Source organism: Colobus angolensis, unplaced genomic scaffold (assembly GCF_000951035.1).
Source record: "Colobus angolensis palliatus isolate OR3802 unplaced genomic scaffold, Cang.pa_1.0 Scaffold10, whole genome shotgun sequence".
Lineage (NCBI taxonomy): Eukaryota > Metazoa > Chordata > Mammalia > Primates > Cercopithecidae > Colobus > Colobus angolensis.
The window spans coordinates 16501811-16526303 of NW_012110919.1; the positions used below are offsets into that span (position 1 = coordinate 16501811).

Genomic DNA, 24493 nt, shown 5'->3' on the forward strand with positions numbered 1-24493 from the left:
TAGTTTTTTTGTATTTTTTAGTAGAGACGGGGTTTCACCATGTTAGCCAGGATGGTCTCGATCTCCTGACCTTGTGATCCGCCCGTCTAGGCCTCCCAAAGTGCTGGGATTACAGGCTTGAGCCACCACGCCTGGTCTGTTTTTTCTTTTTTTTTACAAATATTCCAAATGTACTGTACAATACAGCTATAAGAACAGTTGTATTAAACCCTTTGTAGTAAGCTAGGCATGGTGGCCCATGTCTGTAACCCCAGCACTTTGGGAGGCTTAGAAAGGAGGATCCTTTGAGGCCACAGTTTGAGGCCAGCCTGGGCAATAAAGCAAAAGGCCTTCTCTACAAAATTAAAAAAATAATAAAAAACCCATAAAAATAAACCCTTTGTAGTGGGTTGAACTGTGCCCCTTCCCTAAAAGATATGACCACCCAGAACATGTGAATATTTGAAAAAAAGAGTCTTTGCAGATGTAATGAAGGATCCGGAAATGAGATCATCCTGGATTGTCACTAAATCCAATGCCAAGTGTCTGTATAAGAAGAGAAGACATGGAAGAGGAAAAACATTGAGGGGTACAGGGGATGTAAAGCCAGACTGGAGTGATGCTGCCACAGCCAAGGAATACCTGGAGCCACCAAAAGATGCATGAGGATTCTCCCCGGAGCCAATGGAGGGAGTGTGGCCCGGCCAGCACCTTGACTTCAACCTTCTGGCCTCCAGCACACTGGGAGGGGATAAAGTTCTGTTGTTTGAGGCTGCCTATTTATGGTAATTTGTTATGGCAATCTGAGAAACTAATATACTCTCCTTCGGAAACTGAATTCTCAGAAATCTTTCTTTTGGTCTATTCTTCATATATATTGCAGCCTTTCCCCTCAAACCAGAAACAAATGTAATAGTTAGCATGCAACCTATTCTATGAAAGGAGCCTTGGAAGATCAACAAGTTGAGATACCTTCTCAGATATTTAAGTAGATATTTAAAAATGGAAAGTGGGCCAAAATAACAACAAAACAAAGTTCAAGAAAGAATCAAATACAAATTTTCTATGTTGCTATCTTACCTCATCCACCACTTTGGAAAAATAGTGGAGTGTTGAAATTACTTCTTCATCACCTTTGCCAAGAGCAAAGTTCTAAGACCAAAGAATAAAGGAGCAGGTGTTAAGTGAATGCCAGAGAATTCAGCACGAAGCATCACCTGCAGAACACTACCCTCCACACCGACGTCCTTTCTTCTCCAAGAGCACGTCCTGTCAGAAGTGTCTACCTGAAGAGGGAGTCACAGCTATCCCCTTCGTCCCGCCCCCAGGGTGCACTCATCTGACCCTCCCTGGCCATTCCTTTCTGCCAAACATATTTTTTTACTTTGAGTGTTTATTTCCTGAAATTGCTAATGTTGATTCACTTGTAGTCCCTTGAAGATTCGGAACCCTCAATGGCAGTTAATTACTTCTAGAGGCTAATTAGAATACCTCATAAACACTGTGGGATAATCACTGATTTCAATACATCAATGGAAGGGAAAAGAAAAGACAAAAAAACTATGAAGAAAATGAAACAAATAATGTAAGTCTCTAAGGATGCCTCTGGATAATTCCACTTAAGAAAGTCCTGAACACAGCGGCATCATAGGCCAGATAAACATCAAGTTACCTGTTTTTCATATGCCAGCAGTTGCTTAGAAAGCTGTTGTGTGGCCAGGCACATCTCATTCTGTGGAGAGAGGAGACAAAGCAAGTAAGATTAGTCTAATGTATACAAAGTCACTGAAAAATGCCATCTCCAAGAATCCCTTAAAAAGTAATATTGGCTGGGTCCAGTGGTGCACACCTACAATCCTAGTACTTTGGGAGACTGAGGCAGGAAGACCACTTGAGACGAGGAGTTTGAGACCAGACTAGGCAACATAGTAAAACTCCATCTCTGCAAAATAAAAAAAAATTTATTTATCCAGGCAGGATGGCATGCACCTGTAGTCCCAGCTACTCAAGAGGCTGAGGCAGGAAGACCCCTTAAGCCCAGGGGGTTGAGGCTGCATTAACCCATCATTGTGCCACTGCATTCTACATTCTAGCCTGGATGATAGAGTAAGACCTTGTCTCCAAAAAAAAAAAAAAAAAAAAAAAAAAAAAAAAAAAAAAAAATCCCTTTCCAGCAGATGTAGCTAAAAAAAAAAAGAAAAAAGAAAGAATATGTGTGTGCCTGTCAAATAATAAAATTCAGACATTCGGAAAACAAGACCAAAACAAATCAAAAGGTTAAAGCTTGCTATTTTATTTTTTAACCCTTTACAAATGACTGCTCCTTTTGGTCATTCAGTCCATAAAGAAATGCAGTGAGCAATTATAATGTGCCAGACTTTCAACAAGGGCACAGTCCCTGTCCTCATGGGACTTTTTACAGAAGCAGGCATCAAAAAAATAGTTACAAGTGTGATGAGAACTGCAAAAGAAAAATACTGGCTGTGTTGGGAGGCTCTGACAGACAGTCTCCAGGGAACAGATGTTTTAAGCAGGCTCCTGAAGACAGACTAGGAGTCAGCCATGGGGACGAGCTTTCTAGGAGGCGCCAACACGTGGAAGAAGTGCACTGCCTGTCTGAACAGCTCTGAAGTGGAGCGCGGCTGGAGCAAGAGCTGTGCGCTTGGAGGCCAGATGAGGCCGGGAGTGAGGCGGTGGGAAGGTGTGCAGGCCCCCGGGGCCCAGGCTCACACATACCGGAAGCACAGCGGGGACTGAAGCAACATATGACAAGGTCAGATTCCACCAGGCTTAGAACACTCACTGGCAGTGATGGATGGTAACAGAAGCACAACTAAACCTACTGTCCCAGAAAACCCAAGGAAGCCCTACTCTTCAAGGGCTGCGATGCCCTGGGAGGCCTGTGATGCCCTGGGAGGCCTGTTTTGTGCCATTTTCACCAGCCCATACTGCTCATTTCCTCTCCTCTTGTTCATTCCTCTAATTTCTGGCTACACCACGGTTTTCTACCACTATCCTCCTACCACTGATGTGGGCAGCCTAGAAAACTTGCCTTACATTTCTAAAGCTCAGTTAAAGCTTAAGATTCAGGGCTTATTCCTAAGGAGCACAGCCACTGGGTCTGACGTGGCACAGATGATGGGAGGACACTGGCCTACCTTCTTGGCCTCGGCCTCCACTGGCTATTTCTCCTGGGGTGGTTGTTTCTTTAAGGCTAAGGTCTGAGCTCTGCGGGGGGTTATTTTATTTTTCCCAGTCCTATTTGGCAGAATACAGCAGAGCCAAATCCTTCCTTTTTTTGGCCCTCTTTGCAGACGACTAGCCAACCTGTTCCCGGACTTCCTGCTCTGCCCTAAGGAACAGACATTAATAGACCAGGAAATGTGGCTCTTTTTCCTCAGAAAAAAGTCAGACAAATACAACAAAAGTGCCTGGCTCTGACATCCTACTGGTGTTCAACTCCTTTCAAAACTAACCAGAAATGTGACTTCTAGCCACATAGTCAAGAATCCAGCAAGCAGACAAAGCCACAAGCACAATGTCCTTCATTCAGACAGGAACGTCCAACAGTTCTTAGCACACAGCAAGCTCTCAGCAAATGTTTGATGAATGAATGAATGAATGAATGAACAAGGTTAGAAGATTCGTGTAAATTCCAAGTTTAAAACAATACCTGAAATCATGGGGTGAGGGGAAAAATCCTTCCTAACCATACAAGGAAACATCACAAATGAAAGACAATACGAAGCGATTGGCCAGGGCCTACTACCTGTCAACCATCTTTAGCAGTGTTGTTTTGAAGATCAGAGTGCATGGGAACAAAGGTGGGCTGATACTCACTCACTGGGCTGATACTCGGCAATGACTGAAAATCTTGTGCTGCTCCTTCCTGAGTTAGCAGCAGATGGATTCATTCAAGCTACCTTGGCATCTGCCTGAGAGCAGCACCATGTGGAACATGATTTGCAGACCCCCAGAATCATTACAACAGCAGCTGACATTTACAGAGGGCTTAATTCATGCCAGACCCTACGTTAAATGCATTCTATGCACGACCTCATCTAATTCCAACGACCCTGTAAAGCAGGTTCTAATTAACAACTCAATTTTACAGATGAAGAAACTGAAGCACCGAGAGGTTACGCCACCTGTGCACGGCTACACGGCTGATGAGTGGCAGGGCTGGGATGTGAACCTGGAGCTGTCCGATTCTAAAATCCACACTCCCAAATGCTACTAAGATCCCAAGTTCTACTACCAGGCAGGAGAGGAGAAGGCCTCTGCTTTATACTGGAGTGGGCAAACCTTTTCTGTAGGGAGCCAGAGAGTAAATGTTTCTGGCTTGTGGGCCATACGGTCTTTGCCACAACGATTCAGCTCTGCTTTATAGCACAAAAGAAGCCAGAAATAACACGTAAACAAGTAAATGTTGCTTCATTCTGATATAACTTTATTTATAAAAATAAGATGCTGGCCCAAGAGCCATGGATTACTGATCCTGCTTTGTCATCAGATGTCTCAAAGACCCATTCTTTTGCCACACCCTCTGCATGAGGCTCTCTTAAGCTACACATTTCAGATCCCAGGAGCTTCTACTCTTCTAATTCATTCTTTTCTTTATTTTAGTCAACTCTAATATGTCACTTCCCCATATATGCCTCCTTCAGAGACTGGTCAACACATATACCCACCCTCCAGTCCTTCCAAACAAGCAAGGACCATGGGCCGCTAGAATTCTTCCTCAGAACTTACTGGCAAGTGCTCCAAATGTAATGGAAAGACTTGCCAGGGAACTGCCAGCATCAGGCTGTACCCAAAGCTCAAGGGGAGGGCACACATGTGCCACCCACACAGCCACACAGCTCCACCTCTGCTCAGGGAAGAAGGGGCACAGCGTGCAACACACAACAGCTGCCTTCCAAAACGACTTCGAACAACAAGACTCTCTGGGTCTCTCCGAGATATACCATTTGAAAATGCTGCGCGTTTTCCTAGTGTGATATTTCAGGCTGCAAGGCCAGCTACAATTCTGTGCAGCCAGTATGAGTTCATCGGAAACCAACACACTTCCAACGCAGCCTGCCACGGGCCCTGAACAGAGCACATTGTGTGAAAAGCCTTTCAAACGAGATCAACTTGAATCTTACTCATACTTACTCTACTGTATGCAAAGGTTGTAGGAAATGCTTTACCAACATCAGCTAATTATCCACGCCCTGTGCCCTGTGAGGTAAGCCTGCAAAAATATCTCTGCAACAGGACTTGCAAAAACTGGAGCCCGAGTGAGGAGTAAATATTAGCAATAACATCAATAAAGACAGCTGCTAACCCTGAGTCTGTCCCAAGTACTTGATGTTGCTATTAAATGTTTTTCATATATCATCACATTTAACACTCACAGTGCACCATGAAGTAGGCACTATTATCATTTCCATTTTGTAAATGAGGAGACTACGCTTCAGAAAGGATAAATAACTTTCTAAAGCCACGTGACTAGTGACTGGCAGGCAACAACTCAATGCAGAACTCGAAATCAAAAGCCCATATTCTGACTATTATGCTATTCCAATCTAAAGTCCAAAATTGTACCTACTGAATACCCAGGTGGGCAGGACTTGAAGGGCCCAGAGATACGAAGCTAAGTCCCACACTTTTCTAGGGGTAGAAGAGCAAAAGAGGTGGCCTACAATGGGATTTCTCAATGGAGTTCCATGAGCAGCACTGTTCTGGGCACTCTGGGCCGCTCTGGCTGCCATTTATACTATGCACCGCTTCATGAGAAGCCTCGAAAGGACACCCTGAGGAGGATTTGCCGACGGCATCTCCCACGCTCAACACAACCTCCCAGGGCTGTTGTCAAGGCAGAAAGTCAAGTGGCTAGCAAGCCCGAAAGGAAAACTGGGCATTTGGCAAAGGAATGGTTTATCTTTCTGTGGCACAGAAAGCTAACTAACTGCAGCTGTCACCTGAAACCCCCGGGGGCAGCCATGGTGACTATGAATGGAGAGGCTAGAGAGTTGGGTGGAGGAAATCCACATCGATCTATACCAACTACTTGGCTGGAAATGTTGCCTAGAGCCAAGAGGTTCAAAGTCACATTCAGCACCCAGTGTTTGCCACAAAGCTGGCGGTCATGGGTCGCACTAGTTCAGGAGCCCTCGAGGCAGGATGCACACAGGGAGGAGTAAGGGGTGTGGCAAGAACGCGTCTGGAGCGTTTCATGTGAGGCAGGCCACAGGGGATGCCTGCTGGACCTGGACTTTATTCCAGGGGCAGTGGGAAAGCACTGAGGAACTCGGGCAGGAGCATGAGAAGCTCAGGCACGGGCGGAAGGAAACCAGGAGTGGTGGTGGTGGGAAGAAAACACTGACGAGGGAGAGAGAACAGATGAAGGGGACAGATCGGAGGCCACTTGGAGAAGCTGAGATAAACAAGGGTCTGAGCCTGAGGCACACAGTGCAGAGCAGCACACGGAGGTGTTCCTGAGGCAGAAACAGCAGGGTGCGGTGAGTGAGGAAGGCGGGGGAGTCAGAGAGAACTGTGCTGCCCATGTGGAAGGCCAGATGGAGAACAGTGCCTTCAGCCAAGGAACTGAGGAGGGGATATGGATTTGGAAATGACAAAAAAGTGCTGTGAGATGTCCTTGCTTTTAGGTGGGGCTGTCCCAAATTCAGTCCTTCATTCAACACCTACGAGGCCAGACTGCTACCCACCAAACACTGATTGGGGCCAGACATGGTGTAGGGCACTGGCAACATCTAACTCTGAGCTCTGGGAGCTGAGAGTCCACGAAGGGACCAGGAAACCCCATCACTACGTCTCACGTGCTCTGACCAACAAGTGTGCGAGGCATTCGGGCACAGCGGTGAAGGGCAAGGGCACTGCGGCCAGGAAGGGAGAGAAGGAAGGAAGAAAAGGTGTCAGAGAAACTTTGTCGGGCTTGCAGTCAGTCTCAGAGGCCAGGAAGGACATCTGCCAGGGCAAGGGGTTGATAAAGAAACAGGCAGCAGGAGTGGCACAGCAGAGTGGAAGGTGTGCAAAGGGTCTGGCATGTTCTGGAACAGCCAGAAACAAAATGAGAGGAGCAGGCTGATAGGCAGCTCATGAAGGATTTAGCGTGCCTCGCTGAGGATTTTATGCTTTTCCTTGTGGTTAGGGAGAGCCACGGAGGCGTCTGAAGATGAGGAGGTGACAGGAAGGTCTGAAGTAATCCAGCTGCGGGATGGAGGAAGAATTAAAGGGGGAAGATGTCTTCCTGATGACAAGAACTGCAACCGCCCAGGAAAGAGCTAAAGCTAACTCTGCACAGTGACAACAGGCAAACGCTGTTTTGAATAAAGACCCAGAGTTCGGAAAGTGGCAAGGGCTAGAAAAGGATTCAGAAACGGCCAGGCAGTTGCTAAAGTGATCTTACCCAGGAAGTGAACAGAGACTCACCAGAGAAGGATTCCAAAGGAATTGTGCAGGACACCAAGACTTCAGGGATACATAGCAAAAGGGTACCAGGAGAGAACCACCGAGAACAAGGGGCAGAGCCCAGGAGGGGGCCAGGAGAAAGCCTGTCAGAGGAACCGATGGAAGACAGTCTCAAGGAGGGTGTTGTTAGCAGAATCAGATCCTGCCCACGGGCCGAGTGGAGAGAGGCTGTGAGCCAGGCACTAAGCAGCCTCCCATGCAAGGTGGAGGCCAAGCGCAGACTGAGGTGGCTTGAGGAACAAATACCAAATGTCTGGCGAGGAGGCAAAGACGGCAAATACTGCTGTTCCTTCAAGAAAGGATGAGACGACTAAACTTCTATTTAACTCAAATTAACAGTGCCAGTGAATAGTGCCATCATAACTATTATCATCATAAAACAGAAGATGGTTCTGTTCACACCGAGAGCACTCTGTGAGCAGAGACTGATCTTAGCATTTTACAGGTATTAACACGATTCACTCACAAGAACCCTCTGAGGTGGGTATTCTCATGGCCTCTGTTTAGCTGATAAGGAAACTCAGGCAATCAAGTGATGGCTTGACCTGCCCAAGGTGACATAGCAAGCAGCTGAGCCAAGACTGGAACTCAGATCTGTGAAGTCCAAGGTCACACACTTAACTCCTGTACCTGAATGAATGAGCCTAGCCCAGAATAATCTAAACGCAATAGCTTTTAGATTGCTATCTGAAAGCTACCAATGCCGGCATGAGGGAAAGCTGCAGATCCCACGTGCAGACCAAGTGCAGGACCCAGGTCTATGAAGTCATTTCCAAGAGCCACTCAGGCCCTCGGCTCCCTCTGACCTTAAGCTACATATGCACCTCCTGCCAGTCTCTGTCAGATAAGCCTCAATGTGACTGGTTTTCAGGACTGCTAAAACACACTGATTAGAACATTTATGGATAAAAACTAATGAAACCAAGAAAGTTACTCTGTGATACAAAAAGGAACTGGGTCCTGCCTCTAACATATTACAAAGCGGTGGGCTGATAAACAGGGGTGGTTCTTCCATAATGACAAGAGGAGCCTCTAAAAGCTTATACTTCTTTGGCCTCTGCTGCCATGAATGGTGGCTAGTGTGTCAGGAGAGCAAGCACAGTGGTTAAGAGTGAGTGCAGGCTTTGCAGTCAAAGATTCGGGTTTAAAATTCTGGTTCTGCCACTCATCAGCTGTGTGACCTTAGGCAAGCTACTTAACCTCTCTGAGTCTTAGCTTCCTCATCTGTAAGTACATACTATACAAAGACCTCTCCTCTGCTGTGAAAGCTGAGTGCCCAGCCTATTGTGTGGCACTTTTATGTGCCTAAGAAAGGCCACTATTGTCACTACTAAAACACGCAGCTCTGACCCTGATCTGCCTCCCATGTGCTTCTCCTTCCCCTATGACAAGCTCACACTCCTGGATGCTCACTACTCTCATTTGGTTTCCCAGTCAGTACATTCCCTTGTTTAGCTAGGTATCTATATCATCATTCTAAAGAAAAGTATTTTCTTCTTTATAACACCAACTTATGCATACTTTACTCCTATTCCCTCCCACTGTCTTTACCCCAATACTAGTCCCACCTCCAGTTCAGGCTTTTAAGATCAGGAGTTTTAAGATCAGCTTTCAAGATCAGTAGTTCTGTATTCTGAAAGCTTTGGTTAAGAACAACTGCAGACATGTAGCTGTGTTAAATCAAACCTGCTTTGCTGAAGGACAGTGAGAGTCTTAATCATGGTTCTCATTTCAAAAAAATTCCATCCCAAATTTACTTTAAAAAAAATAGCAAAAACAAAATAAAAAATCTCATACAGACTGAAGTTAGCAACTACATAGGTTTGTCATCTGGTAGAAGAGAACGCCAGGTTACAAGGGTTGCCAGGTTTCATGAATACTGCTGGGGACAGCCTTCCTGTCCTGCCGGCCAGGAATATTATTACCCCTGCCCCCACTTTCTCAGTACAACAGCTGAGAGGAGAAGCAAGATGACCTAAATACATTTCATGGTAAGCCCCCAACAAATCCATTTTAAAAGATTAGAAAATTGTAAACCTCTTTAAACCTCTCTACAGGCCAAGATAAAGAATGAAAATAAATTCCAATGTGTTGAATGCAAAATTTGAGCAGAATTAACTGAATATATATGCATACGTATCTATTTAGATATAACCGAAGTTGTTAACTTATTTAGCCAATAGTTTGAAAAACAGAGTGTTCTAAGTAACCAGGCTCTTCTCTGTTAATGCATTGGAAAGGTATACTACTTCTTTCATTCAAAGAACCCACAATGGACTATTACCAGATGTGACTCCAGGGACTACTGTAAGATGCTGAAAACAGCTTAGAGCCTATAGTTTCATTCTAGAGGTTAAGCCAAGCAAAATTTAAAATTTCCCCAAACTAGCCACAATCAGCAAAACTGCTCATAGAAGTTTTCCTCTAGTTTTTCTTGTTCTTCCTCTTTCTAAAACTGAGGTCTCTGAAGGGCATTCGCAAAATCAGCATCCAGAAATTTACTGTGTAGTCTGATTAAAATATGTTTTATGAACACTTATCATTTATCAGCAGCATATGCCTGCTTTGGAAATATAATGAAAAACTGTATCTTATGGAGAGTCTCTTTTTAAAGAGGAAATAATAAAACAGTATCAATCAAATCAATCAATCAAATTCAACATGCCTAGGTGTAAAATATTTATGGAATAACGTGCAATGAAACCAAGAAAACATAACTTTAGGGGAAAAAACTTGAATGAAAACTCTGAGAAATATACTATCTTAAAATATATATATGAAAACAGACCAAAAAAGGAATCAGAAAAAGATTTCTTTCTTCAATTGAAAACAAAACAAAACCCCTAAGCTTTCCAATAAACCTGAAAAACCAAGTGCCCCTGGCCCAGCCAATCCGAACACAGCCAATCACTGCTTGACTCTGTCTTTGAATCTGGCAGCACCAACCAGACATTTTCACCAGCCACTGCTGCAGGAAACGCTGAGGCAGGAGGAAGGGTTTCTGGCCAGTAGGAGAACCCATGTGATGATCATATGCTGCACATTAAAAGCTGGGTTACAGCCTCTAGGAATGAAAGACCCACTCAATTCTGGCAAAATGTCGTTTTCTGCCTCAAAAGAAAAAAATGCATGAGACAGTGTTTGGATATCCCCAAGTAAATGATTCTGACAGACACCGAAAGGCAGAACAGAGACTCCTCCGAGTGGCAGAGACAAAGTCTCTTACGTCTTGGGGCTTTTAAGCCTTAAATAAGAGACAAATCACTTAGTGACGAAATACAAATTGCTGAATAGCAAGCAATTTCAGGTATAAGCCCAGTAAGAACATTCCTGTTTTCTTAAATTTAGAATATTCAGGGAAAAATACAAAAACAAATTAAAAATGGACAGTTTTCATATCTCTAAATTCTGACTGTCTTAACAAAACATATAAAATCATAGATGAGCACATAATTCTTTTGGTCATTAAAACTAGTTCTAGCTACTCAGAAGGCTAAGGCAGATCACTCAAGGCCACGAGTTTGAGACCAGCCTGGACAACATAGTAAGACCCTATCTCTACCAAAATTAAAAAGAAAAAAATTAGCTGGGTGGGGTGGTGTGCACCTGCAGTCCTAGCTACTTAGGAGGCTGAGGCAGGAGGATTACTTGAGCCCAGGAGTTGGAGGCTACTGTGAGTTATAACCAAGCCACTGTACTCCATCCTAGGTGATGGAGTAAGACCCTGTCTCTGAAAATTAAAAATCAAAAAAAAGAAACTAGTTCTTTTTTTTAATATTTACAAAAATTTTGTGTAGAGACAGGGCTTCACTATATCAACTAGGCTGGTCTCGAACTCCTGGCCTCAAGCAATCCTCCTATCTTGGCCTCCCGAGTGCTGGGATTACAGGCCAGCCCAAAGCTAGTTCTAATTAATAAGTTACACTTATACATTACTGCATAGTTTGCCTGTTTATATCTCCAGCCCTGTACTCTGGATCTGAACTTTCAACAACATCTTTTTACCCACTATGATATCCCATGGACTCCTCAATATCAGTGTTTCCACAGAGAATTACAGTTGGGCATCCCCGTAACAGTTACGCACTCACAGGCACGCACACACACTCACACGCACCCTGCTCCTCTTCCTGTCTTCTCCCATCTATTCACCCTGCCGTTCCAGATGAATACCTGAACATCATTCTTGATTCATCCTTTACCACCTGGCCCCTTCACGCCCAATCAATCACCAAGCCGCCTCCTAAATACCTCTCAAGTACAGCTGCTTCTTTCCACTTCTACTGCCACCTCCCCTATGCTTAGGAGTGAAGAGTCTCAGCTTGGCTCCAGCTGATTTGCTCTGCCATGAATTAAATGGGTGCACCTGGACAAGTTTCTCACCATTAGCATCCTTAAGTCTCCCGACCAATACCATAGGCATAGTAACAATAACAATATCCACCTCAGAGTTGTTAGGGGAATGTAAATAAAGTAATCAACATAAAAGCCCCTGGAACTTCCTGAATGCTATTGAGTATTCACCAAATCTCAACCCTCACAATCATCCTCCTGTTGGGTGCCCAGCACAACCCCACTAGGTTAGGTGGCCCTCCTCTCCTGGCCCTTCTAAGGCTCTCTGGCGATTGCTTTGTCTGCCTCCCAACCCAACTATCAGCTCCCCAATGGCAAGGACTGAGTCTTATTCCCATATGATGGGAAATGACTAATAAAACAATGAGCAGTAATACGAGTGGTGGAGCTATGTAATAAGAAATGACTATATATGATTAGTAAGAGCAATATACTGCTGAATGTGGTATAGGTGAAGTATCCTGCATCTGAAATGCTTGGGACCAGAAGGATTTAGGATTTTTTCAGATTTTGAAGTATTTGCTGTATCAGTTGAGCATCCCAAATCCAAAACTCCAAAATGCTCCAACGAGCATTTCGTTTGTGTGTTACAGATTTTGCAGCATTTCGGATTTTGGATTTTCAAATTTGGGATGCCCCATCTATACTCCTTAAGAGATTATTAATGAGAAAAACATCAACACATAAGATTTAAGACAGCAAGGAATCAATAATGAAAATGATCAGTTACCATAATATTGTGATGTCTTCAATGCTTTGTAACATAAAGCATTTTATTTTTAAGTAACTCATAAATCTTGTCTCAGAAAGCAACATACATGGGCACTTCTTGACGTTAAAAAGATTCACTTTTGCTACTCAGCAGTTTCTTTTGCATGGTTTTGCAAGCCAGAGATATTTGTTCCACAAAACAAAGAAGCCACCCGAGTTTCAGAACTGTGACTCAAGTCTTTTCAGAGGAAGCAGTTGAAAAAACATCTCTGCCCTCCCACACTGACATCTAAGACTGCCCATTTATGAAAAAGACAAAGAGTATGTCTCAAAATACTGGACCCACTTATTCACAAGTAGGAAGAGGGGACTCAAATGTTTTCCATTGGGTTGAATTAAAAAAAAAATTAGAAGCATTTATGTGGTCCATCTCTAACGGTTCTAATTACAGAAAAATCACTCTTTCTTAAGCAATGAGAACAGACTGTCCTTAGTTTTTTGAGGTGAAAAGCACTGAGAAAACAATTCTGATTTTGTCTCAAAGTCTTAAATGATATTCTTCGGATTCCAATTTCTCAACCTCTGAGGGAAGTTCAGGATGAGGGGACAGGATGCCCACTCTGCGGTATTCATGGGAGGGGTGGTGGCATACCTGGGCTCCATAGACGCGCTGCATCGCCTGCAGCAGCTGGTTGGTGTAGTCTGTGAGGGTGCCAGCATCTTCTTCAAACACGCTCAGTAAAGAGCGAGTCTGGGAGAAAAGAAGAAAAAAGGTCAGTTTCATTTCTAAGTGGAAAAGTTACAGAGGAGGAGGAAGATCCACACACCCACACATGCAGAAACCAGAATGGGAGGAAAGAAAGGTACCTGTTGGTTCCCTGGCTTCTTTTATTGATAATACCAGTATTATTTGATTCCTGGAGCTCTGGTTTAGAACTCGCTTTCTAATCCTTTAGACTACAGTGTCAGGGCAATTTCAGAATTGGAGCCAGAAAAGCCAGTTTTTAAAAGATTATGACTGAAGGGCTATTATCTATTCTAACTTTAGCACCTACCTAAGCACCAGTAAAGTCTATCCAATAAAAAAAAGTGTTCAAAAGGGCAGCCTCTCCTCTCAAGTCCATAAGATAAACACAGGTCAGGCCTATTTGTGTACCTGGGATGTGGTCCCTTAGCACAGATATAGTGTGAGCATCCCAGCGGGAACCGGCAGTCTGGTCTTCTGTAATCCTGGATGTCTTGCAGGAGTGTAGGAGTATGTCATTCTTTCCTCTTATGGTACTATGATTTCCTTGGGTTTTTTTTTTTTCTTTCTTTCTTTCTTTTCTTTTCTTTCTTTCCTTTGTTTTTTTTTTAGATGGAGTTTCGCTCTTGTTGCCCAGGCTGGAGTGCGATGGTGCAATCTCGGCTCACTGCAACCTCTGCTTTCCAGGCTCAAGAGATTCTCCTGCCTCAGCCTCCTGAGTAGCTGGGATTACAGGCACCCACCACCACACCTGGCTAATTTTTTGTATTTTTAGTAGAGATGGGTTTTCACCATGTTGGCTAGGCTGGTCTCAAACTCCTGACCTCAGGTGATCCACCCACCATGGCCTCCCAAAATGCTGGGATTACAGGTGTGAGTCACCGCACCTGGCCTGCTTGTTTTTAATTAGATTTTACCATTTTCAAACTCATGGCCAGGAAATTTCATATCCCCTGGGCCCACCAATAGCAGCACTGGCCATAAAACTCTAATAGCAACTTAATAAGACTGCTAGTTTAATGTTTTTAGGAAGACAAACTCCTCAGTGCTCTGAAAGCAGCTGAGCAAAGTCATAAGCTGAAAGGTATTTGTATCATTTTCATCCACAGCGCTTAGGACACAAAAAGCACTAGAGAAATATTTACATACTGGTGGTGAACGAACAAGAATCAAGGTGCGCAGAGGCAGATCTACTCAAGGGATTTGCGTTAATGTGCCCAGCACAGTGGGAATTTAAAATACTATGTTAGCAATAATTGGATCACAACTTCAAAATATAAACCATTAGGCAGAGAAAGGAGAGTAAAGTTTCAGGAATGCCTTTGAGGTGGTATGAAAGCATTTCACCAAACACAACTCACTAAGGCTCATTATTTCCCTGCAAATAAACTGCAATTCCTCCTTTTCTTTTTCTAACTTATTTCAGGTAAGAGAACAGTAACTGACCCCAAAGCACCCTCAAAAAACTAGAATAAGAATCCATGCATTGGGATCATTACCTCACACCATACATGATCTACCCCGACTCTGCTCCAAAACTCTGATGCACTTCGTAGCAATGTATGCTTATCCTGCTTTGCCCAGGTCTTCCGGGCTAAAAACACCAGGACTAATGTACTATCTTCAGTACCAATGCTTATCCACAGAAAAGCTACAGTGCAATAATGAATAAGGAAACCGTATCACCACGTTTAAAAAAGCTCTCAGTGAAAGAAAAACAACACAGAATTCGTACAGTGCATAATTTGTTAGAAGAGCTCTTTGAACTCATAAAAGTTCATAACCACAGCATGAAATATATCAGGACCTGAACAAAGGTTTTCTCAAACAATATTTATCAATAATATGCATACAGATTGTCGCTTTTTCCTATTTTAGTCTATTCCATTTGTAAACAAAAATTGTGGTTGTGACCCACTGGATTTCATAATCTACTAATGGACGTCGACCAGTAGGTTAGAAACACTGATTTAGGAGAATGAGAAGGGATATAACTGGATTGTGGCTAGTTTTTTCAAAAATACTACTGATGTCCATTTAGCCAAATCCTGTTTATTGCTTTTAATACTCTAAGGGATAAACACAAACTGGAAGAAAAGAGGTAAAAAGGGAAAGAGACGGCTTGCATGAATGTCCTCCACAAAGAAGGCAGAAAGAAAACTAAAATTACCACTCCCTCTATACCACCTGTGTGCCAGACGCTGTGCTGGGCACTAAACATCTGTGACTTCATTTAATTCTTTTAGCGGCTCTGCGAGGTAGATTCCATGGTTCCATTAACTTCATGTTACAGATGATGAAACTGAGGCTCATCAAGGTTAAGAAATGTGTTCAACCTCCCACTGTAGGAATGCGGCAGGGCTGGGATGTAAACCCAGGTCAGCAGCACTGAGGTCACCAGCAGGATGGCTCTCATCAGCGGGTGCGCTCTTTGGTCCACAGCCTACAGCCCTGACGGGAGGCAGGACAGGGGCAGACTGGAGCTGGATGCTACTACCATGCCCCCGTCCACAATACCTGAGTACATCACAAGTGTCCTTTGTCCTTATACCGTGGACATGCGACTGTGATGACCATTAGAACTGACAGGAAAACTCTGGTCTTCCCTTTCTAATTTAACTTGGCAGTGATCACCTCTATATATAATAAATAGAACCAGCTACCTTGGACACTGGCTATCCACATTTACTACACTACGTCTGCTCAAACTTTGGTTTGGAACAACAGGGATATTCTGAGACATAAAGAAGGAATGAGACCAAGAATAAAGCAAAGGCACGCTAGTAGCTCAAAATCCCACAGTATGGTCAGAAAGACACTGGTATATCTCACTTATAAAGATAACAGCAATCACTTACGGGGTTACTATGGCATGCCAGCATGGAGACACTTTACAAATGTTATTTATTCTTCCTAACAACTCAACTAAATAGCTATTTTTATTTTTATTTCACATACCTCCAAACATAACCTCAGAGAGATTGAGTAACTTGCCAAAGGTAACAGCAGATTCAGGAGTTGAATTCCATCCATTTTCTACTGCCCGACACTCTTAAGGGTATACTCGGCCAGAGAAACAAAACCAAGCACCCTATGCATACAGCCTCAGCTCCCTATCACTCCTTTACCTTAAAGAAACTGAGTATTACTTAATAAAACACTCCTAGACATTCTCAAGAATAGTGTGTAATTGTGTAATGGCCCAATTTTAACACCACTAACTATTAAGAACATTTTAAGGTTATAAACAAAGTTCTTATTGCCATAATTTGGTGGAGGAAGAGAATGTCCTAGTGAAAAGAACCAAGACTTTGGGAGGCCAAGACAGAAGACTGGTTGAGCCCAGGAGTTCAAGACCACCCTGGGCAACATAGCAAGACTCTTTCTCTACAAAAAATTTTAAAATTAGCCTTGTGTGGTGATGCGTGCCTGCAGTCCTTGTTACTCAGGAGCCTGAGGTGGGAGGATCACTTGAGCCCAGGAGGCTAAGGCTGTAGTCAGCTGCCATCATGCCACTGCACCCCAGTCTGGGCAAAAGAGCAAGACCCTGTCTCAAAAAAAAAAAAAAAAGAACCAACTCTATTGAAAGGAAAAATAGGTTATAAACAAAAAGAGGAACAGCACAAAACATCTCCACAATGAAGACATACAAAACCACTAAGTTACGTTTTGAGATACCTTGTTCGAGGAAAGAAAGCCCTGATTTGGTTGGAGAGTGCTGTTCCCAGCTGGGCCACTCAACTGCATAACCTCAGAATTACATCTTTCATTTCTTTGTTTCAGTTATGCCAATCGCAAAAGAAACAGAACACAAAGCAAGCAAGCAAGCAACAGTGTTGTTGTCTTCACCTTATCTCAAAAGTGTACTACTTACAGGACAAGAGAATAAGCCCCTGAAGAATAAGCTGCAGGAGCTCAAAGCTGCATTTGTGTTCCTATCGCAGCAGGATTCACACTGTACTGGAACTGTTGCCTCATTATCTGTCTCTGGAACAAACTGTGAACCAGTCAAGGGTAGGCACTCTTATTTGTCATCACATTCCCAACAGCCAGTAGTGCCAGGCAGGGAGCAGAGGCTTCTAAATAGCAATGGAGACAGATGTCTTAATCCCTAAAATGTTCTGCTTCCCATATATGAGAGGTAAGCAGAAATAATGCATGTGTATGCACACAGACTAGTTTTACAATGCATCGTGCAGCACTGCAAACTAAAAAGGAGTCCATGAATAGATGTGTCTAAGGTCAGTTAACTGCTATTCAGCTCTTCCTGGGTCACTCAGTTCAATTACAAAAGCTTTGGTGTTCATTTAATTAATCCTGTGCAATCACATTACTGAAGCAACTCTCAAAATTACTCTTCATAAAACTAGAAGAAACACACAATAGATGGTTTATTAGGTCTTTTCCTTTTAGTGAAACATTTTAGGTCACTGATGACAGAAAAGTCCGGTGCTAGATAGCTGGGCTAACTTGAACCATATCCCTAGTACAGGCAAGTTGCCTGGGTTCCAGTCCTGGCTTTGTCACTTTATGGTGTATAACTGTAAGTAAATTACTTCTCTGCTCCTTAGTTATTTAAATAGAGAACATACTTCAAGACTATTGGGAGGATTAAGTGAGTTAATATATGTAAAGCATTTAGAAGAGTCCCTGGCACATAAAATCCATGAGACAGGCATTGGCTATTGCTTTTATGCTTTGCACATAAAATGACGGGGATGGATTAGATTCCTTCCAGTTCCAAGTCTATGAGTCACCTTGGGAGTAAAGCTACGTTAGACACAGGTCACATACAAGAGAGTAGTACATAAATATGCTCTGATGATCATTAAATACCTTCTTAAAGTCAGTTTCCATTCTGTACAACAGCATCATCAAGAGCCCTCCTAAGGGTGACAGCCAAGTCTCAAAAGCAATGACAAATAAACTTCCTGTATTAAAAGGAACATATCAAATAAGAGTGATAATGTCTCTAAACCTCCTCTGCCACATACAAGTTCCAAGTTATACACCATGTAGATATGACACAATGTTAACTCTAAAGTACCTTGAAGATCACCTGCTCCCCACCGCCCCGCATCTCTCATTCTGTAGATGTTCTGCAGATTAGGAAACTCAGCCAGCCACAGGGCGGACACGAAGAGACTCACCCACATCACATCCTAAGTGAGCGTGAGAGCCAGAATTAGAACCCAGGTCTCCTGACTTGGTCCACAGTCCTGTCTACTTCCTCACAGCTGGGAAAATCCTTTAAGCCACTCAGAAACAGTGTATATTCCTTTATGGAAGAGCTGGAAATTAAGAATATGATCTGTTTGTGAGGACAACATCAAGAATCAGTATAACCTCTGTAACCTGGCTTAGGCATCACCATGTAGGTTAGAAAAGCAGGATATTTCTGTGCACCTCAGTTCCCACAAGTGCTAGGCAAACAGAGATCCTTCTTCAAAGTGATCATTTAAGATCTCACATCGCTATCTTCAGATTCCACACAACAGGTACAAGCATGGACGAAATACCTTCTACCAAGGGCTTTAGCCTGATAAAAATGCCAGGAGACTACAGCTATATAAAAAAGAGGGCCTTGAAAAAGTCAGTCCAATGGATGCAAACTTACCAAAAACAAAAATAAATCACAGCTTGCTTCCAGTTCCTTACTTATCTATACTAGGAGGATCACAAGAAATGAACAAAAGACACCTATGCATACAGTCTTTTGGACTTATTCTGAACTGTTGATGTAGGTAAAGCCATACAAGGATCCTGCTGGGAGGTATTATTCACTCGGAAGAAAAAGGGAAGGAAGCCCAAAAGAGAGGGGAAAGTGTGAAACGAAAACAGGTTAATCTCATTCTAAGTTTTCAAGAGTTGAGACACTAGGAAATAAAGGCACTTATTTAAATAAACCTGGGATGCTGAACCAGGAGTGTAGGTCTGAAGCTGGGGAAATGTTAAAGGAGAACAAAAGACCCCTGGGGAAAGGTGTGCTGAATTATGAACTAATGTCATTCTGCACTCATTTGCTATATTTACACACCAGTTTTCATCGGCAGAGCTCAAAGGACTTGACTCTCATCTCCAGTGTGCTAATGAAGTTCCCTTGTGCGACAAATGGGGCAGGTATTGTATTTTTCTCTTCACTAATGGGAAAACGGTGCCAAGAGGAGGCCTGGTACCGCCAGGAAAGAGATCCAGGCTCTCTGCCTCTCATTCTGGCTGGCATAGGTCTCATCACATCATCAGAAGTATCAGTAATAGGACTGACTCATTATCTGTACCGGACGTTGTCTGCTGACAACTTTACAGGTGTTTCTCACTGACTTCTCTCAACAACCCTATGAAGCAGGCACAATTATTATTCCTATTTTACAGACGACAAAACTAAGGCACACTTAGGTAGTTTTCCAGAGGCACTCAGCTACTAAATGGAGTCAAAGTTTAGATCTCGCAGCCTCAGTTGCAGTTGAGTTTGGAGGCGGGTCACGACATCAGGACTCCCGGCCGCGGGGCGCTCTCCCGGTTCCCCAGCTCTGCCCCGGCTCAGGACTCAGGGCCCGGCCCGCCCCCTCCTTAGCCCGAGAGAACCCGGGGGGAGGCACCGCGAGCGGGCCGGGCGCACTACCGCGGCTGCCCGGCCGGGGGCGCGGCCTCCACCCCGGGGCTGGAGGGGCCTCCTCGGCCTTACCCCTTAGGGCTAGGGGCACCGGTGCGGCGGGAGGTACCTGGGGGCTGTCCTGCAATGCCTCCTCTAGCAGGAGCTTGTCCACGGCGGGCATGGTGCGGTGCGGCTCAGCCGAGGGCTGGGTTGGCAGGACAGAGGGCAGGAGATGCGGCGGCCGACAGTGCTCTCGGGCTCTGGGCTCGGGCGACGCGGCGGACACTCCGTGCCCGCGGCGGCCCCGCGTGTCCACTCCTGGCCAGTGGCCGCCGACGCCTGCCCGCCGGCCCTCCTCCAGGCCCTCCTCTCGACCCAGCCCCCGGCCGAGCCGGATCAACAGGAAGTGTGGCGAGCGCAAGGCCGGGAAACCGGAAGTGTGGTGAGCTCGGGTCCGGACACCGGAAATGTGGCTCCCGCGCTTCCGCCTGCGCTCGGCGGCTCGCGGGGAACTGCGGTGTCTGGATGTCAGTCAAGACGCTGAAGGAACCCTTTGGGTGTTTGTGTTCTGTGCAGAAGGCCCTTCAAGTCAGTGCATATGAAGTCCAAAAGAGGAACTCGAGGGTGGAAAGATAAGGTTTTATCTGCTTGTGGCTACCCAGAAAGCCTTTTGAGTGAAAGGAGCTAACAGATTTTTTTCTTTTAATGGAAGGAAAAACCCACACTTCCCACACCACTTTTTCTAGATAAACTTCGACGCCGCTGAAACAGCTCTGAGAGCAAAGAGGTCACCTCTCCTATGGGAACAAAGAAAAGAGGAGAAAAGCTGGATAACTGACTTGTCTGTGATAATCAGAAGTAACCACTATGGAAACCGCAGCTATTTGGTGTGGTTATAATTAGGTCTCGTTCTCCTGGTTTATGTTTTGTCATTTTGGAGAATTTCATAATCAAATGTTTAGAATTAGAAGGGCTAGATAATCTAGTTTTCAGTGTTGTCATTTAGAGATGAGAAAATGGGACCCAGAGAAATAAGTGATCTGCTCAGGGTCAGTTAGTAAACGCTAGAGGAAGAGGAGAAGGAAGGGAGAGGGATAGAGGAAGACTGGCAAATGGAACTTGACATCTTTCTATACGGAAGGCAAGGGTTTCTGAAGTTCTTTCTTTAAAAGTCAATAAGACTGGCCGGGCGCGGTGGCTCATGCCTGTAATCGCAGCACTTTGGGAGGCCGAGATGGGTGGATCAGGAGGTCAGGAGTTCAAGACCAGTCTGGCCAAGATGCTGAAACCCCGTCTCTACTAAAAATACAAAAAATAGCCGGACGTGGTGGCGGGCACCTGTAATCTCAGCTACTCGGCAGGCTGAGGCAGGAGAATCACTTGAACCCGGGTGGCAGAGGTTGCAGTGAGCCAAGATGGCACCACTGCACTCCAGCCTGGGCAACAGAGCAAGACTCCGTCTTTAAAAAAAAAAAGAAAAGAAATCAGGCAGTATGTATATCACCAAAATCAACAAAGGGGATATGGTAATATACAAATTCTACATTCTGCAGAGACCCCTTAGGTATATCACGACCCAATCTGCATTGCTGACACCTCTGACAGTCTAGTATAGTGGCATGCTGCCTGATCACTTGAAAACTCCAACACCGTTATTCCCTTGGTCTGACCAGCACCAACCTGACCTGAACCATTTTGTGGCCTCCATCTGCCATCTTTTCCTCCACAGATTTCTTTCTTCCCTATTCTTTCTTGCCTCCACCATACTCTGTCTTCCCTATAGGTGGAATCATGCTCACACCGTATTTCTTCCCTTTCCTCTATTTTATACTAAGTGCCATTCAGTTCATTTTACCTCATCCAGTGTCCCAGACTCTCTTCTTACTGAAATCGTCTTCCTCAAGGCCAGACTCATGCTCTTCCTTCATCCTGATTGCGAGAACAGTACAAGGATAGTATTATACCAAGGGAAATAAATGTGCACATTTTAATTTGAAAATATACACTACAAGAAGTTAGTGCCCTCAGAACCCTTGAAAGGGCTCAGACAGCCCCTTGGGAATCACAGCATTTTTCATGTACTGCCTCATCTTCTAATGAAAGTTACTTTTCTTCAAATACCAGTATTCAACATTCAGAAGTTGTTTAAGCTATCCCATTACTTTTCTGCATTTTATTGCTACATTATGGGGTAAACATCCTTAGTGGGATTTCTTGGAACTTAAGAACTATTTACAACATTGTTTCTATGGGAAAATGTATCCCAAATTCAAAACAACTAAGTTACAAAACTGGATCTGGAAATACAACACATGCCTAAATGGTTTTAATTTATCTCATTTGTTAATTCATCCAATCATTCATTCATGTATTAAATATAGGCTGCTCAGTGTTAAGCACTGTCTGCCACTTGTTTGATTCTCATTTAAATTCTGAAGGCAAATATCATCTTCTTTGATAATCTGTGAAAAACTACAGAAGAGAAATTTTTATGTCAACATGAACATTTAAAAATGTTTCATTAAAGAGTATATCTGTTCCTATTAAACTATTATGCAGGTGGATTTTAGAAAGCCACCCCACTGTCTCTGAAATCCCTGGTCAGCTGTGAAGTTGGTGACAGGAAGTACAAAGATAGTCTGGAGTTGTCATGACGTCTGGAGAGAGGATGAATTCTATGGAGCTGTAACCTGTGACCCATTAATGGCTAGTGGGGAAAAGGACACAGTGAGATACAAAAAAAGGACCCAGGATGGCCAGGTCAGAGAAGGCCTGGGGCTTCAGGAGTAAGAGAGAAAGATAGGAGTGAAGAAGGCAGCTGTTTTGGGAAGATGCTTAGCAAACTGCATGGTAGGGCACACGCATTGATATTCTTTCTTCTGCCGGTCAAGCCCTTTCTCCTGCCTCTTGTCTGACAAACCCAATCACAATCATCAAATCCCAGTTTAATGTGACTTTTTTGATGAAGTCTTCATTTACTCCTGTCCCTGCAAGCAGAATACATTTTCCTTTCCTTGAGTATGCTTCAGTAGCACTTGCCGAGATAATTCTAGAATCACACTTAGCTCTATTTATTTCCACCTCCAACCTTCCAGTTAGAATGAGCAGGAACTTGGTCTTATTTAGTTCTGTAATAGAGTGCCTAGTACATTACCTAGCACAAAAGCAGTTGCTTGATAAATACTTGTTAAAATATAATATGTTATTATAACTTTTACATGATTGATACTCAGTTTAAAAAGTGTTTTCATGAATCTCATTTCATTTGATAGCACAATGCTGCTTTTGCCATTAATCATTCGCTGGGTAGCACCGACTGTGTGTTAGACTCTTCTCTAGAAGCTGAGGATATAGTCTGAAGCAAAAAGAAGCCCTTGCCCTAATGGAGTTCATATTCTAATAGAGGAAATAATAAGAAATACAAGTTGGTAAGCATACGATAACATTTAGTAAAGGAATAGAGGATCATGGGAAGCGGAAAGGATTCTTTGAGGTGGGCAACTGTTGAGCTGAGAATTGAATCAGGGAAGCCCAGCTGGAAGGAAAGAACAAGTGAGAGGGCCCTGAGGCTTGCTCCTCTTTGAGGAGCCTCAGTTTACTTCCCTATGATATGAGAATGGCATTACCAATCACAAGTTGTTTCCATAGACGCCTGTCTCTATGTCCTGCATTAGTCAAGACTTTTTAAGTGGCAAATCACAGAAACCTAACTCCAACTGGCTTAAAGAAAACATAAAAGTCTGAAAGAGATTGGATTTCTTAGATCACTTATATGCTGATGAGAATGATGCAGTAGAGTGGGGGGAAAACTAAAGATATGAGAGAGAGGTGACAATTGCAAGAACAAAGTCCTTGAGTAGACAAAAAGGAGTAGAATCCAAATCACAAGTGATAGGTTTTGGAGGCTGAGGCAGGTTGATCTCTTGAGGCCAGGAGTTCAAGACCACCATGGTGAAACCCTGTCTCTCCTGAAAATACAAAAATTAGCCGAGCATGCAGGTGAGCACCTGTAGTCCCAGCTACTCAGGAGGCTGAGGCATGAGAATCGCTTGAACCCAGGAGGCAGAGGTTGCAGTGAGCCAATATTGCACCACTGCACTCCAGCTTGGGTGACAGAGTGAGACTCTTTTTTAAAAAAAATGCTAAAAACAAATCACAAGGGATAGGGATGACCTTAAATAGAAACAAGCAAGGACAGTACGTTCATAGTGATACAAGAATAGTAGGTTGGTAGATTAAATGGGAGGAATGAAGGCGTTCTATTCTGATTGCGTTTATTTTTCTCAGTGAGATAAGAAGCAAGGCCATCAGCTCAATGCAATAATGGTCAGATGGTATTGAAGGTTTGAGGAGAGAGGAGATGGCATAAAATAGCCATCTTGGGGCACAGGAAGGTGAGGCATAAGTATTAGTATCCCCATTTTATAAACATTACAACTGAGGCTCAAACAAATGATGTGACAGAGCCCAAATTCTAAATGCCAGGGCTCTGCCCACTGCACCCAAAGAGAAGAAGGAAGTCTGCTCAGTAGGAAGCTTCAGAATACCTAAGCCTAGGATTCCTATCCTTTTACCTCCCAGGTGCCTACGTAGTGTCTGACTTAAAACAAATGCTTTTCGTTCTTTTCTTTTTT

The 24493-nt window shown here is 43.9% G+C and overlaps 1 protein-coding gene across 3 annotated transcripts in view; it reads right to left on the reverse strand.

Moving 5' to 3' along the window:
* APPL2 (adaptor protein, phosphotyrosine interaction, PH domain and leucine zipper containing 2) overlaps positions 1-20283 on the reverse strand; it is a 61115-nt gene extending 40832 nt beyond the window's left edge. The window contains exons 1-4 of one of the 3 annotated variants that reach the window (XM_011935366.1): positions 19987-20283; positions 13172-13270; positions 1652-1711; positions 1060-1131 (exon numbers count right to left, since the gene is read on the reverse strand). In XM_011935366.1, the coding sequence (XP_011790756.1) occupies positions 1060-1131; positions 1652-1711; positions 13172-13270; positions 19987-20040 (285 nt within the window). In that variant the 5' untranslated portion in view covers positions 20041-20283. Of the gene's footprint in view, positions 1-1059; positions 1132-1651; positions 1712-13171; positions 13271-17138; positions 17496-19986 lie in introns of those variants that run through there. The other 2 variants (XM_011935360.1, XM_011935375.1) reach the window with 2 other exon arrangements.
* Positions 20284-24493: the final 4210 nt, after the last annotated feature.